Source organism: Coturnix japonica, chromosome 8 (genome assembly GCF_054131305.1).
Source record: "Coturnix japonica strain WE chromosome 8, WE-NBRP24, whole genome shotgun sequence".
Taxonomy (NCBI): Eukaryota; Metazoa; Chordata; class Aves; order Galliformes; family Phasianidae; genus Coturnix; species Coturnix japonica.
This window is the reverse complement of record NC_140670.1, coordinates 22,886,985-22,901,427: the sequence shown is the minus strand read 5'-3', so window position 1 is coordinate 22,901,427 and position 14,443 is coordinate 22,886,985. Positions and strand designations below refer to the sequence as shown.

Below are 14,443 nucleotides of genomic sequence, written 5' to 3'. Positions count from 1 at the left end.
GTTCTGTTCTCTGTCCTTATCCATCCTAGGGTGGTGAGTGTGTTTTTGGCTGCCAGCAGCAAAGGTCTTTCATCTTGCTGTGCCACAGGCTTCTAAAGAAATATCCTTGCTTGAACCATAGTCTAATAGGAGTTGGGCTGAACTGTGTATTTATCTGTACTGAGCAGCTCCTCCTATTTACCAGTGACTTTTCTAGGCAACTTCTAAGGCAGTTTTGGGGCTTAGCCAATTCTCAGGTAGGGACTGGCTAAGATAGAAACAAAAGCAGCAAAAATAAAGTACAGGAATCTCCCTGGTCCCAGACCTCCATGCAGATTTCTCAGTGTCTTTGTCCAGTTTACCTTATGTCTGAGATGAGGAATGAGTTGAAGGAAAGTCACTTGTTCTAATATGCTTCATTTTTGCTAGCTTTCCATTGTTAGCCACAGAGGAGAAAAATCTCTTGTTGTTTTGAAGACTTAAGGGAGACCCATATCCTGCAGTGCTGATGTTTAGTAAGTGTGCAGGATTTCTTGGTTGAAACTGTTGGTAGGGACAGATGGGCTTCAAGTCATGGCTTCATCAGATACACTATAGCTGCATGCTGTACTGCAGCCATTGAGGACATTTGTCTCTGGCTTGCTCACTAGTAAAACAGACTATTTTATGTACTTCTGTTCTCATGTGCATTTTCAGGGCTTGTTCCTCATTTTAAGAGATGAAGCTTGATACTGAAATTCTGTGTCTTTCTACTTCAGTAATTGTTTGAGAAGCGTGAAGTGTGTGAATGGGATTGGATCTCTAGGTGAATGAAGGTTGCATTGTGACAGTTCTTCCACAAGATGCCAGCATTGGGCAAGCAGTCACATCTGGCCATAGGCCTGCCTTCTGTTCTCAGTGTTTTAAATACTGGATATGGGCAGAAGAATTTTCTATTTGGTTTCTTCTTTTCATAATCTAGCTGTCAGTGTCCCTATTGGCTGTAGGGGAGTCGGACTAGATGGTCTTTAAAGGTCCGTTCCAACTCAAACAATTCTATGATTCTGATGAACTGCAGTTGCAGAAAGTAGATGGTTTGCATAGAAGGGTTGTGGAGGAAGTGCTCCTGAAGTTATCTTCGCTGTCAGGTTGTATTATATGAGCTTTATATATTAGCTGATAAAGCTATAATTCACACTCGTGTCACTGCCCTGACACCTCCTAGTGAAATCAGTAGGGACTTTTGGATTGGGGAACTGCTGGCACAGACTAGATCTCTTTCTTCTGAATACATGCATCTCATGCCATTTGTTTTGTTTCCTTGTTTTCCCAACTAATTTGGATTATAACATTGAAAAGGAGGCAGTAAGGCTGAGGTCTCTCCTTCATGCTTAGCTACATTTTTTCTCTCTTTTTTTTCCTACAGATGCTGAAAAAGGCTGCCATTTTCTTCACATCCTGAGTTGTGTTCGGCAGACCTACAATCCCAATCTGGCTGAAGTGGTGATGCAACGTGTTTTGGAAGTGCTAGAGAGCAACAGTGATATTGTCAGCACTATGGAAGGATATTATATGGCATTTTAAAGAGGGAAGATAAGATGCGTTAGTTCTTGTCCCATCAGGGTAAAGTATAAAGAATAAGGAATGTCTGAAACAGAACTCTGGCACTGAAAACCTTTTAAGTACTGTGCTTTCAGTGGGGGCAAAAAAGAGCTTTCTGTTTCTGTAACAGCTATTTTCATCTGGCTTCTGAGAAGTGGTCCCAATATTTGTTTTAATATTCTTGCTGACTTCCTCATTATTAATGGGGAACGTTGTATCTAACTAATTCTGGACACGCTACTATAGCAGGGGAGCTGGAAGAGACCATGGGTTTTCTGCTTATATGTGCTTCCCTGATTAGCAATGAGATGTGACATGGCCTTTCTCACAACTACATCCAGTGAGCCCTAAAGAGAAGTCACTGCTAAGGAGTTCCGTTCTCAGCAGTGGTTACATCGGGACTCGTCCTTCTGGCTTAAAGACTGATGTTGTGATCCTTCCTTATGGTGATAGCTGTTCTTTTTATATATATTTACAATAGGGAAAGCACATGCAAGCAAATAATCTAAAGGTTACCTGTTCTTCCTGGTAGTGTTGGCACACCCATGTGTGTGTATGTATACGTCTGTGTGTATTCCTGAATGTCTACAGCTTTGTCACTACTAAAACAGACCCCACCTTCCTCTGAAAAGTAATTTTCAGGAATGAGGAACTGCATCCCTTCCCCATTCTGCAGCCTCCCCCACTGCTTGTAAAGCTTGTCTGGACTCCCCTGGCTGCCATGTGCACTATTGATGCATGTTTTGGATTCTGTACAGACCAGAAGTTTCAAAATCAGCTAATGTCTTTGTTTATTTCTACATTGCTTTGTATGTCACAAAATATAAGCCAAAAACCAAGTGCTTTAGAACAGAAAATATCAAAACAAGCAAGGCGCTCTCTGTGATCTCCAAGCTTCCCATTGCCTTTTGTCTTCTCCTTCCTTATCACTTTCAGGGAAAATGCTGTCCATATCCTTGCTTGCAGCAGAACAAAAGATGTTAATGAAGTAACAGTGGCCTGAAAAAGGTTCCTATGCAAGACATTTGACCTGGAATAATCAGAACTCTGCTGCGTGCCACTATTCAAAGCCTAGAGCTGTTCATCTGTGCTTGGAGGACTTCCTGCTGCAGGGGATCATCTGAGTAATCTGCTTAATAGTGTGGAGGTGATACCATTAATTTGAGAAGAGTAGGATGGCAAGAATATATTCCTTCTCTCTGCTCAGCGCCTTCCCTGTAACAGTTGAAACAGTAGGCTTCCAGGAAGCAGATGTAGTTGTGAAGCCCTATAAGGATTGACATAGCAGGGAAAAATAAACTGAATGCATGAGGAAAGCCAGTGAGTAGCCTCATGTGTGCCAGGTTTCTGCTTTGTTTTTAGATTATATGCCTCATTCCAAGCAGTGACTGCAGTGAGATATAGACTAAGAGAATGGAGTGATTAAATATTTGGCATTTGCACTCAGAGACCTGTGGAAAACCCCAGCCTTGGAGAGATGGTATGTGTTCTTAGTGGGAAACTGTGAGTTATTTCACTGTCATTTTCCTACTTGCTGCAGAGCTTAATAACTGGCTTCCCTACAAGCTGCCGCTACTCCTAGCATTAGCAGCTGTACTTAGAGTTAGGTATCTTCTAGTCAGATCTTAATATGGGCATGAATGTATTTCTGTATGTGAAGTCTGCCTAGAACTCATGGCCTTCTATTTTCTAAGCATCCGAAATTGATGCAGACAAAAGGTGTGCCCTGTTTGGTCTGTCCCTACAGTGATTTAAAAGCACTGATAACTGTGAAGCCTTAGAGACGAGGAAAGACAGATCAGTCACTCTGTAAAGAACCTTTCCTTTGAAGTTTTTAAGCTGGTCCTTGCTGGCAACACTCAGCTCTTGGAAGGGTGTATTCTGTTGGAGATTGTTCCTCAAGAGCTGGAAGAAGGGATTTTTCTCACTTGGATTAGGGAAATAATATGAATGAACACAAGGGAGCCTACTGTTTTTCTACAAGGCTGAAAAGGTCAAGGTAAAAATTAACATTGTGGCCTAGATTTAAGTTATGCAGATTGCAATTATGATGAGTAGTGTGGAGTAATTGTGCCTTAATTTTGTGTGCCTTATTTCTTCCTCAGTAGCCACCCAGCACTTACTCTGATACAGTTCATTCCCCCTCCTGCACTTAGAGGGAACATCATATACATACGCCTGCACAGAAGTACCCCAGCATGCTGTGGGAGCACAGAGCTCACATTAGGCTGATTTACCTGTTTACTCAGCATCTCTACAGTATGCTTCTGTGACAGCAGTCTAGACATACCCATACTGGTATAAGTCACCTTTATGTAAGTCAAACTACACACACTAGGGCTTTTACTGCTAATAAACTGTCTCTCTGTTTACAGATCATATCCTTAACCAAAGTCATATCATGCACACTGTTAAAAAACTTCTTAGATTGAGACCACACCTACAAAATATTGTGTGGAACATTCAGTGAAAGCGTGCTTTCTCATTCTGTTTAGTTTGAACACTCTTCAGGCAATGCAGCCATTACTGGTTTATTAAAGGACTTTGAAGGTGGCACTTAAAGGTAAAACTGACAAGTGAGAATTCATGTTGGGCTGCTTTGTGGCCAGTTCTGGTTTCCATAGAAACAGTTAAAAGGCAGGTAAGTAAAACGGAGGTTTTAAAAGCAGTCAGCATTTTTACATTACCTTAAAAATGTGTGTTTCCATAGAAATGCAATACCTTAGAATGAAAATTACCATAGAATCTTAATATTTTGTACCTCAGTATTCTGGCAAAATGCAAGCTAAATGTTTGTCTGGAGAGGAAAGAAAGGCCGGAATAACTTTACCTTCAGTTTCTCAGATCTGCTCAGATGAGAGGAAAGATAGTTAACTTCATGCCTCAGTTTCCTCTTTGTAAATTGTGGATAATATGGTTCCCTATGATGTAGGACACAAGGCCTGTTTTTTGATAACACCAACCATTACAAACTCCTGACATCTGCAAGTGAGAGCTGTGAGAGAACTCTGAGTGGTAACGTGTGAATGAATGGCCAGAGGCTGGAGCAGGATTTAGCTCTAATCCTACCTCGCTTTTACTATCAGCTTTATCTTTCTCATGTTGCTTTGCCTGTCATGTCTTTTTGATCTCTGTATCCTATGAGTCAGTTATGGTGTCCTGATTCATATTTGTATAGAATACTTTTTGTGGAATCCTGTTCCCTTATTAAGTCATTAGGGATCCTCTGATTCAAATGACGGCTTCCTGAAAGTAGAAATCCAGACACATGATTTCTGTACTTTCTTGTTATCAATTTGTTGGACAATATGTTTGTACCCATGAGGACATGTATACAAACTACCTGAGAAATGAAGCTTTTCTTTGAAAGTAATAAATGAAAGAAAATGATTTGCTGTATGACCCTGAGCTGTTACTTTGGTGGATCTGTCTATACTTGCTTATTTCAGCAATGAATGTTGTACGCAGAAGTTGCTAATTCATTATTCAGAATGAGAGCTCATAAATGAGCAGCCAGTAAGGCACAGAGCTGTGTGGAGAATGAGATAAAGCACTGAAAATCTGCTTGTCAAATAAAGGCTATTTGCTTTATTTTGGGAGTAAGCTGAGCCTAGGCTTACTGGAGAAAAGATGTACCTAGCAAAGATCGTATCTTTATACTTCTAAATGAAGGGGGGAGCAAGTTCATACATCACAGGCAACCTGAATTTTGAAACATCCTTTTTCAGTGCAGCACTATGTTCATTATTGTTCTTTCAACAGTCTCCATCCCTCATGTCCCAACTCTGCAGACCAGTGAGCAAACAGAAGTTCAGCTGCAGGAGATATAAGAATAGGTATAATAATTAGTTACTGTCTTCTTGGAGGAGCCTCAACACTACAGAAATGTTTTTGTGAATGCTGGTTGACAGCAGGGAAAAATGTTGAGTCAGGAAGCCTGGGTTTAATTCCCAGCAATGTGCCCTCTCAGGCACAGAGGGTTTCTCCCTAATTTCTTGCACCTATTTCTGCCCTCCACTCTCGCCTTTAATTGTCATTTCTCAGGCCTTTCATTTCGTTCATAGTCTCATCATTCAGCTCTGTACCATGGGTTGTGGTCAAACCCCCTTCCTTCCTCTTTTGTTCCCTTTATCTTTCCTAACTCAGATATGTTTGTCAAGCTGTTGGCAACTGAAAATATCAGCTTAATTCTCCACCTAACCAACCTGATGTTGTTCACAGCCCATTCAGTTTCCAGCAGGCTGTGCTTTGTCCGGGCACCAGAAGAGGCAGACATCATTGCTTCAGCCTTTATCTTTCCTTTACCACATAGACTGCAACAGGAATGAGATGCAGTTTCAGGAAAACCCTGAACGTTTCTAGATGTGAGTTTTTGCTTATATCCAGGTGTGAAATAAATAGAACTAAAAATTAAAACACTTGTATCTTGCCCAAACTGGAGCAAGTACAAGTTGTTCTTGCAGATGGCAGAAGCCATCTGCCTCCCCCTGGCACTTTCAAGTCCTTCTGTAGATTTTTGTCACATAGGTATTCTGTCAAGTTGATGTAGACTTGTAGTTTGTGCATCTCTTAGGTAATGTCTCCTCTCAGGCTGATATATTTTTTCAATGAGAAGCTGTCATTCTGTTCTGTGTTTGATGTAATTGTGCTGTATGTCTGGGTATTTGTCAGACTCTTCTGTCTCACTGTCCCAAGTGATTTTGTACTCTTTTGGCTTGTTAACAGGGGCAGAAGACCTGAAGATCTTTTAGTCTCGCATGTTTTGAGAAAGTGGAGGCACTGATAGAACAGGGAAGCCCAAATGAGTGCCAACAGTAAGGGGAAGGAAGAAATCGTCATACGATGCTAAAGAAATTGCACACAAGATGATCACAAGGAACCAATTCTTGCTACTTCTGCAGTGAGAACTACTTGTTTACTTGTTCTGCAGTGCTCTTTGAAGGACTGAATGGACTGTTACTTCCTGAAGTTTGCTGACAGAGGTCTCCCCAATGCAGATGAGCATGATAGGAAACTGCAGCATCTTTATCAAGGTAGAGAGTTGTGTAATGGATTGTTAGGGACGCCACCAGCCCATTCCCACTAATGTGTTTTAAATGCACTGTGGAGAATATACTGTTTTAGTCGCAGTAACTTACAAGTTGAAATCGGCCCAGATTAACAAAATTGCCCGAATGTAACCTGGAATTTGCCAGTGAGAGAAATAACCTTAAGGAACAGTTTTCAACAAGTAGCAGTGTGGTGCCAATTAACCTGGCACAGCATGTCCTACAGCACTTGTTTTAGCTCGCTTTTTGTTATTGATTGGAAGAATGAACACTCCTTTCGTGCCAGCCAGAACTGGAGCTGTGTGCCAGCTTAGCCTGGGATGAGCAAGCTGTGAATGTGTGAGCATGTACGGGCCCAAACATCTGCTTGTCTTTGTTGACAACGGGAGGAATAGCTGCTTGGATAGGTTGAGACATCTACTTTCTTTATTAATCTCTTTAATTTCCCCAGATTAAAGTAAAGCAGAGTGGAAAGTAGTCCTGTCTCTGCTAGGAGAATGGTAAGAGAAACCTCAAATACATGTCATTGCATAACAGTCAGTGTGATTAAATGAAGCATGTGCCAAGTCTGTTATGAACTGGACGTTTGTGGTTCCTCCCAGTAGTGGGGACCTCATCCAAATATTATGGTGATACGTGGAACCAAGAGAGAGGAGTTGGTTCCCACAAATGTGTTCCCCAACAATAGTCAGCACAGAAAGCCCTACAGGCCTACCCAATTTTAAAATGTGCTTTCTTGCCAGTGTACAAGGTGGTAAGGAAATGAAAAAGGGTGCTGGGAGTTCGTTTTCTCTCCTTCTGCCAAAACTTAACTCATTCACATTGAGACTGTAGGAGTTGTTCTTGCATGTGTGTGAAACTTCTTTGCTGTAATGTCCACAAAGCCTGAGCCATACCAAGCCAGCTGGTGTTCTCAAACTGCTGCCTCCACTGCTGACTAATACTCCTTTATTGTTTTCTTCCCTCACCTTGTCTTTTTTGTGTTCTCCAATAATGTCACTTGAACTTAATTCCTGGTTCACAGTAGTTATAGTCTCTTTGTTCGTCTGTGGTTACAATGATCCAGAACAAACAGAACAGGAGCAAACTGATACAGAGAGGAATTTTTCTTGGACCTCTGAATGTAGGAAAAGATGAGAAATGGAGAGGAAGCAGAGGGAGGAGGATTTCACAAAAAGATGTTTGAAATTAGTCCCACTGAAAAAGGCTGGGCAATAATCGCCTAATGATGCTTCAGACATCTGTTTCAGAACAGGCAGCAGGTGCTGCGTGTAATTGAAAGCAAGGACCTGTACTATTTTATTTTCTGTAAATAGAAAGGAAGGGAGGAAATGAAGGCATGAAAAAACTGGAGTAAGGGAACGTTTATCATAAACAGCTGCACAAATTTATCTGGAGCACAGCAATATGTATCTGCTCTTCCTCTGCATTCCTGTCACTGTCCTTTAGCAGTTTGTGTGTTCTGCAGGTCTTTTCTAAAAGACGAATCCTTTTGATGCTTGAAACAAGATGGTAGCATAGGAGTTGGCTGCTAAAGTGATCCAAATGTTCAGGACCCAGATGCTGTTACAACCTGATGGATCCAAACAGATGACTGAAGTCACCTGGATAGCATAGCAGGTAGTGGCACTGCTCCATGCTCCGCAGCAGAAAAGAATGCTTATGGCAGGTCCTGCTTTCCTGTTCTCTGGTTTTGGACAATGTCGTTCTTAGTTCTCCAAGCAATAAACATCCTACATAGTGTTTGGTTTTCTAGACATTACTGCCTTACAAAGCCAAATGACTGGGGAAGAAAAAACCTGCTTGTATCTGCCCACGATGCTCAGGAGATCCAAAAACACACCTCCTAAAGAAGTCACTATGTGATGGGAAAACTACTTTGCTTTCACATGGAAGTGACTTTAAATAAAACAGAACTATTAATGCACTGCACTACGGCAGGAGTTTGTAGTGTTAAGATTGTGTTTTTGTCATCTGTGGTCTAACTGCAGTTCTAAACTAACTTTCCATAAGATTTTATCCACGCTTTTGCACAATTCACAGTCTACCTATCAAACATTCTCATTTGGATATTGGCAGTTAAGCTTTTCTACATTTTCTAGTGGGTGTGCAGCCAAATAAAATTACCTTTTGGCTTTAGGAGTTGAGTGAGTAAAAATAGCGAACAGGGAAATTGAAGTCTAAATGGGACTTGGTGGAAATTTTATATCTTAATATTGAGGACGCATTGTCCATGCGTATACTTAGAACTAACATGGGAAGAAAACGCAAATGAAAACTACTGCTTCCTAGATTAATTCATTAGTAACAAGCCTGTATTTTCAACAAATGATTGTCAAGAGGTTTTTTTTGCAGAGGATGAGGCTGAAGCCAGTATTGAGGTGTCCTTTGGGAACAGTGATGGAAACTGAAGTCAGGGACAGCATCTGGGAATTAGCCTGGGGAATCCCAATCCAAACCTGTGATCAGTTTGATAAACTTCAGCTGTCACAAATGTAAGCCTGATGTTTATACAGTACATAAGAAAAGTGTGGTTTGGGCTTGTTTTATTTTATGTTTTTAAACTATGTCATCAGATATCTACAAAACCTTCATAACAACGGAAAAGTACAAGGTGTACGTGGATGAAAAACAGTTTGCAGTGTGCTGCTGCTACCCTAAACAGAGCGTGAGATGCACCTACTGCTGTTTCAAGTCTTTAATCCCCATCTTTGGTAAGAGAGGACTGAAAAATAATGTTAGTCATGAAAAGGTTAAATTCTGAGATAGCTGGATCAAGGAAAGGCTAATCTATAATTTAAGTAAAGAGAATAAAGCAGCTCTTTTATAGTGCGACTGAAAGCTGTTACACCGTTGGGAAAGCACGTTCACTGCTAGCAGGGAGAATGGTTATTTAAGTTTTCCCATTGTACGAGGCTGCACTTGGGTTGATAAACCAGCGTGCTGGTGGAGGAGGCTGAGAGGCAAAGGGGTACACTGCTGATCTTGTGGGGCTGCAGCTGGTTTCTTCAGCTCCTTTCTACTACATTAGCTGAGCCTATTTATCCCAAGAGTGAATTCCATTTGAAAAGCAGTAATCTCCCAAGGAGATGGGATGCAATTCACTTTTTTGAAAAATAGGGGGGGAAAAAAGATTGTATTGTGCTTTGTGTTTCAGAGTCTGAGATCTGAATGCCAGACGGGCTCTATTATTCTTGTCACTTATATCAAAAGGCATGTGTTGAAAACCTGAAGTGGAAGAACAGCATGGAAAGCAGCCCTCTTAAGAACTGAGGTTTTCTAAGTACAGAAGTTGAGATGGGAGTGTAACAAAGCCTCTGTGTTGTGCTGTTGCAGCACATCAGAGCCAAGAAAACGCTAAGGGGCACATCTCTAGTACCATGTCTAGCAGATTATGCATGCAACTGGAGTTGCCGGTAATGAGTTGTGTGGCTAATTTGTCATGCACAGCACTGAAACACTCCCCACCGGCGGCTGAACTCAGGAGGCGCTTTGCTTCCCCCCAAGGTGATGAGCACCGTTAGAGCTGCTCATTGTAAATGGGACAAGAAAATATCGGTGTGTTGCAAGGGCAGACCTCAGCAAATGGAAAATCAAAAGCGGGAAGGAAACATTGTCTTTAAACAGCAACTCAAGGCACTCAGAAGGGGTCGTTATGCTACAGTATGTTGAATGATATTTACCGAGTCTTACTTATCTTTAGTGATACGCCATGAATTAATAAGAGGTATTACAAATGGCTTTAATGAAGCACAGAAAAATCAGACCCTTGTTTTATTTTCTTGCTGACTTTATGATCCAAGTGTTCTCAATTTACAACTCAAATGCTTATCTGCAAAAATTAGCCAGCATGACCAAGTCCTCCTGCAATATGAAAATATGAGTCATGCTGCAGCTCTGAGACCATCATATGCATATTCCTATCACATCGGCTTTTGTGGAATTAGAATAAAATTGAGGTTGCTGGGTTGAAGCTGTATTGCATCTGAGAGGCTGATGTGGTTACCTGTTTGGCCAGGAAAGAAAGAAAAAGAAAGCTCCTTTTGCAGCTTTTCAAATTGCTCTTCAGAAGTCTGAATCCTTCATCCTGCTCCTCAGGTGGATTTTACTGGACCACGAGTCTGTAAAGGTGAACTATTAAATCAGCTGTTGATATGAATAAACATATTAAGTTTATTGCTAATAACAGTGATGTTATTTGTCATGGCAGGAATTCAGTAACGGAGACTTAAAGAAATATGAATTCTAGGAGACTTAAGATTAGAATTTCTAGAGTTAGTAACTTTGCTATGAAACTGCAGTGCCTCAGTCTGTGCTTTCATGGTCCCACTCGAGTACAACAGGCTCTTCAATGCACGAAGCCCAAGGAGCCTGCTGTGCTTTGCCCTCCTTGCTGCTTTCCTCTCCTTGAGACCCGGGGCAGCCAATCCTGCCTCTCCAGCAGAAGGGGCTGAGCAGGTGCTGTCAGCTCCCTTTTCTCAGCTGCTGCTGCTGAAGAGAGGAGCAGATTTTCTGAAGCCCGCAGCATAATAAGTGGTTTCAGTTATTTTCTGCCAGTCTTGCAGTGGTGCGGGATCAGACTCCCACTAGACTGGGCGTTGTACATACTTTAAAAGAACAATCCATGCCCCTAGCAACATACATTTTTTCCTATGGAAATGGATGTCTGCAGCAGACAAACAAGGGGAGCAGAAGGTGAAAATGAGAGTAAAAGCAGCAGATGGAGGAGACGAGAAGCTTGTATATACACAAGGGCTGGGCAGGCTTTGCAGCTGCAGAAGATTGGCTGGAGCAGTGAACAATTAAGCTGCCTTGTGCAGAAAGAAGGTGAACAGTGAACCAGATGATGTGCAAGTACAGGGTTGTCACCAAGGGGGGCACGAACCTCCAAGCACCATTAGGGTTTGACTGAAAATAGCAGCTCCTTGCAAAACTAGATGAGAGAGAGTACCCGTATGGACATGCCAGTTAGTAAGAATGTCAGGAAGGATGGGGGCAAAGTGTTTGGAGAGTGATGTATGTTTTCTTTTTTCCCTCACAATGAAATGTTTTGAAAGCTGATTTAAAACAAACCCCGAGTGTTTAAAGCGATGTGGGAAGCCCTTTATTCTTTTCTGGACAGAGTGATAGAAGAGGATGGAATGTGTAATGTATATTGATAATGGCTCACGGGAAAGAGGCATCCAAGACCCCAAAGACCGGCCATGCTGAGTATATTTTTATCAATGGGTTATTTGAATATTTACATTTGCAGGGAAGAATTTTCTTTGTTTGCTCTGCACACCGGGGACTTCTTGGCCAGTCTAAACAGTAAAGGTTTCTAATATAAATAATTGCTCTACTGCCTTGTGTCATGCAAGCAGATTAGAGGTGGGGTGTCCTGCGAAGAAGAGCAGGGCAGGGAGTGCATTGAAGGAAAAAAGCGATGGTGAAGGCGAGAACATCTCCCCTCTGCCGGCCACCCGGTTACCAGAAGGCAATCTAGTGTTAGCACGCATCTCAGCATGGGGTGCCAGGATGTGAGCATCTGTCAGCTCTCTAGTTCTGGTAACTGTGTGTGGTAGGAGGAGGAGGCCAGGTCAGAGCATCTCCTGCTGTGTGCTGGAAGGGCAGCGTTATGCAGCAGGTAGCTGTGCTATGGCCTTGCTCCCGTTTTATTTTGTGTCCACTTCTGAAGCTGCCAGTGGCAACCAGCTGCCAACTTCTCACTTTCAGACATCAGCCTTCAAGCTCAGTTGTTGGTGGCTTTGTGATTTCAGTGCACGCTTTGCAATGCATGTCAGAGAGCTAATAACAGCTGTAGTGAAAATACTGAGCCATGAGGCACTGATTGAACACCTGGTGGGAGGGCAGGACCAACCCAGGGGAGTGCAGGTGCAAGCAGCAGGTGCAGGCAATGCCCCTGAGTGACTGCAAGGGGTGGAGCCAGGATCCAACCCATCCCAGACCTTATTTAAGGGCTGTCAGTTGGAAGTGAGGGGATTTTGCTGGATCCCTGCATACCTGAGGTCTTCCAAAGGTCAGTAGATTCTCTCCTTTGTTTTTGTGTCTATAGTTGTTGCTTTTGAGCGTGTTTTCACTCGCTGCAGCCGAAGACCTTGCTGCTAAGATGTCATTGCTGCACTTTCTGTTGTGTTACAGCAGCACAAAAGCTGTGATTCTGAAAATACACTTATAGGGTGTGTGTTGAAACCCCACTGAAGCTGACCGTTCTTTCCCTGTAAATAGGGAATATCCTTTTGCCAGGAGCTGGGGCCTTTCTGCCCTGCTAGGCTTGCAGGTCTGCAGATGTAAGCAGTGCTGTGGGAACTTATTGGGAAATGTGGAGGAAAAAGAGGTTTTGGTGACTTCATTTAGTTAGTTTGGTGAATGTCTCTTAATGAAATGAGCTGCTGGCTGGGAGATCGCACCCGAGTCCTCTTTTCCATAATAAAAACATCCAGAATAATCACACACAAAGTCACGGTGACTCGTGAAGCACATGAAATATCTGGCGCTAGCTCTGCTTTAAGTGTGACCAGGGAAAGACGAGGCTCCTTTCACAGCTGTGTAGAAAGAGTTGGTCTATCACCAGCAGCCCACCTGGCGGATAGTTTGCACAGCTCCGCCCCCCTTGCTTCCTTACCCCCCCCCCCATGGGGCACCGGCCCCCGCTGTGCCAAATTTCGGCCACTTGTTTTAGTGTCTGAGTGCCCCGAGCACCCCGCTCAGCCTTAGGGGACGGCTCCGGGACATAGCGGGGTCCCTCTACCGCCGGCTGCTCGCGAGGCACCGCCATCTCAGGGCAGGCCGCGCCCCCCGGTGCCGCCTCGAGGCGGGGTCGGGCCGTTCCCTGTGGCTGCGGGCCGGGCTCGGACAGGGGCAGGGCCGCCTCCGGGAGCGGGGAGAAGCCGCCGCCGCGGACGGGGCGGAGCCGGCATCGGGGCGTCCTCCCTCGCTCCCGCCCGCCGTGCCGGCCGGCATCGCCGCGGCGGGCAGCGCGGCGGAGGGTGCTGCCAGCGTAGGGAGGGAACCGCGGGGTGAGCGAAGATGCTGTCGTACAGCGTGCTGGATGCCAACGTGGTGGACGTGGAGAAGAGAAGGAACCCCTCGAAGCACTACGTGAGTGGCGGCGGGGCCCGACGGGGGGGCGATGCACGTGTGCGGCGGGAGATCACGGCAAACAGAGGAGTAGATTTTGCCCGTGGTTAGAAAATACATCTTTTCTTCATTCCCTGCCTCTGGTTCTTCTGGGTTTTAGCTGCACACGGTCCTTTAAGTTTCTTCTCCAAATACAACCTGTGTTTAGATACACAGGAGTTTGGATTTTCTGTGTACGGGAGGTAAACCATCCCGCTTTGGTAAGGAATTGCCCAGGGGTGCTGCTGCCTGCGGTGTCAAACTGCTCTGAGCTGCTGTGCTTCCTGGCACTGCGTGTCTGCCAGAATCCTTTGAACTGGTGGCATTTGTATGGGCTGCATGAAAGATAACGCTGGAGATCGGATGTAAAGTTTTGTATTAGTATTTCACATCGCTGAGCGTTTTCCTCTGAGGCTTAAGCTGCAACCCAGGTCAAGGCTAGAGGGCACTATGTTGCTGAGAGATGCTGAGCTGCGGATGCACAGCGCGTCAGAGCTTCAGCTTTACAATTAAACGTCTTGTGCCCCATTCATAAGAGTGGGAGCTCCAGGTCTGCTCCCACTGTGCCAGCTGGACCGGTGTCTTCAGTCTGCTGCTCATTTACTGCTTCCCAGGCAGGAAAGGCTGCTTTTGCAGATTGTCACTGAGCAGTGGCTGACGCCACTGTTATCTCACCTGAAAGGTGACTGCGATTTGGCATCAGAGGTTGTGAAGCC

At 44.0% G+C, this 14,443-nt stretch overlaps 2 protein-coding genes across 29 annotated transcripts in view; both read left to right on the top strand.

Moving 5' to 3' along the window:
* Positions 1-10,791, top strand: part of STN1 (STN1 subunit of CST complex) — a 45,946-nt gene extending 35,155 nt beyond the window's left edge. For 18 of the 24 annotated variants that reach the window (XM_085555273.1, XM_085555280.1, XM_085555270.1 and 15 more), the window contains one exon: positions 1,385-4,950. In XM_085555273.1, the coding sequence (XP_085411399.1) occupies positions 1,385-1,542 (158 nt within the window). In that variant the 3' untranslated portion in view covers positions 1,543-4,950. Of the gene's footprint in view, positions 1-1,384; positions 4,951-6,285; positions 8,350-8,963 lie in introns of those variants that run through there. The other 6 variants (XM_085555265.1, XM_085555264.1, XM_085555263.1 and 3 more) reach the window with 4 other exon arrangements.
* A 2,670-nt stretch (positions 10,792-13,461) lies between these two features.
* Positions 13,462-14,443, top strand: part of SH3PXD2A (SH3 and PX domains 2A) — a 214,801-nt gene continuing 213,819 nt past the window's right edge. For 3 of the 5 annotated variants that reach the window (XM_015867111.3, XM_015867109.3, XM_085555259.1), the window contains exon 1: positions 13,462-13,709. In XM_015867111.3, coding sequence (XP_015722597.2) covers positions 13,638-13,709 — 72 coding nt within the window. In that variant the 5' untranslated portion in view covers positions 13,462-13,637. The remainder of the gene's footprint in view (positions 13,710-14,443) is intronic. The other 2 variants (XM_085555250.1, XM_015867110.3) reach the window with 1 other exon arrangement.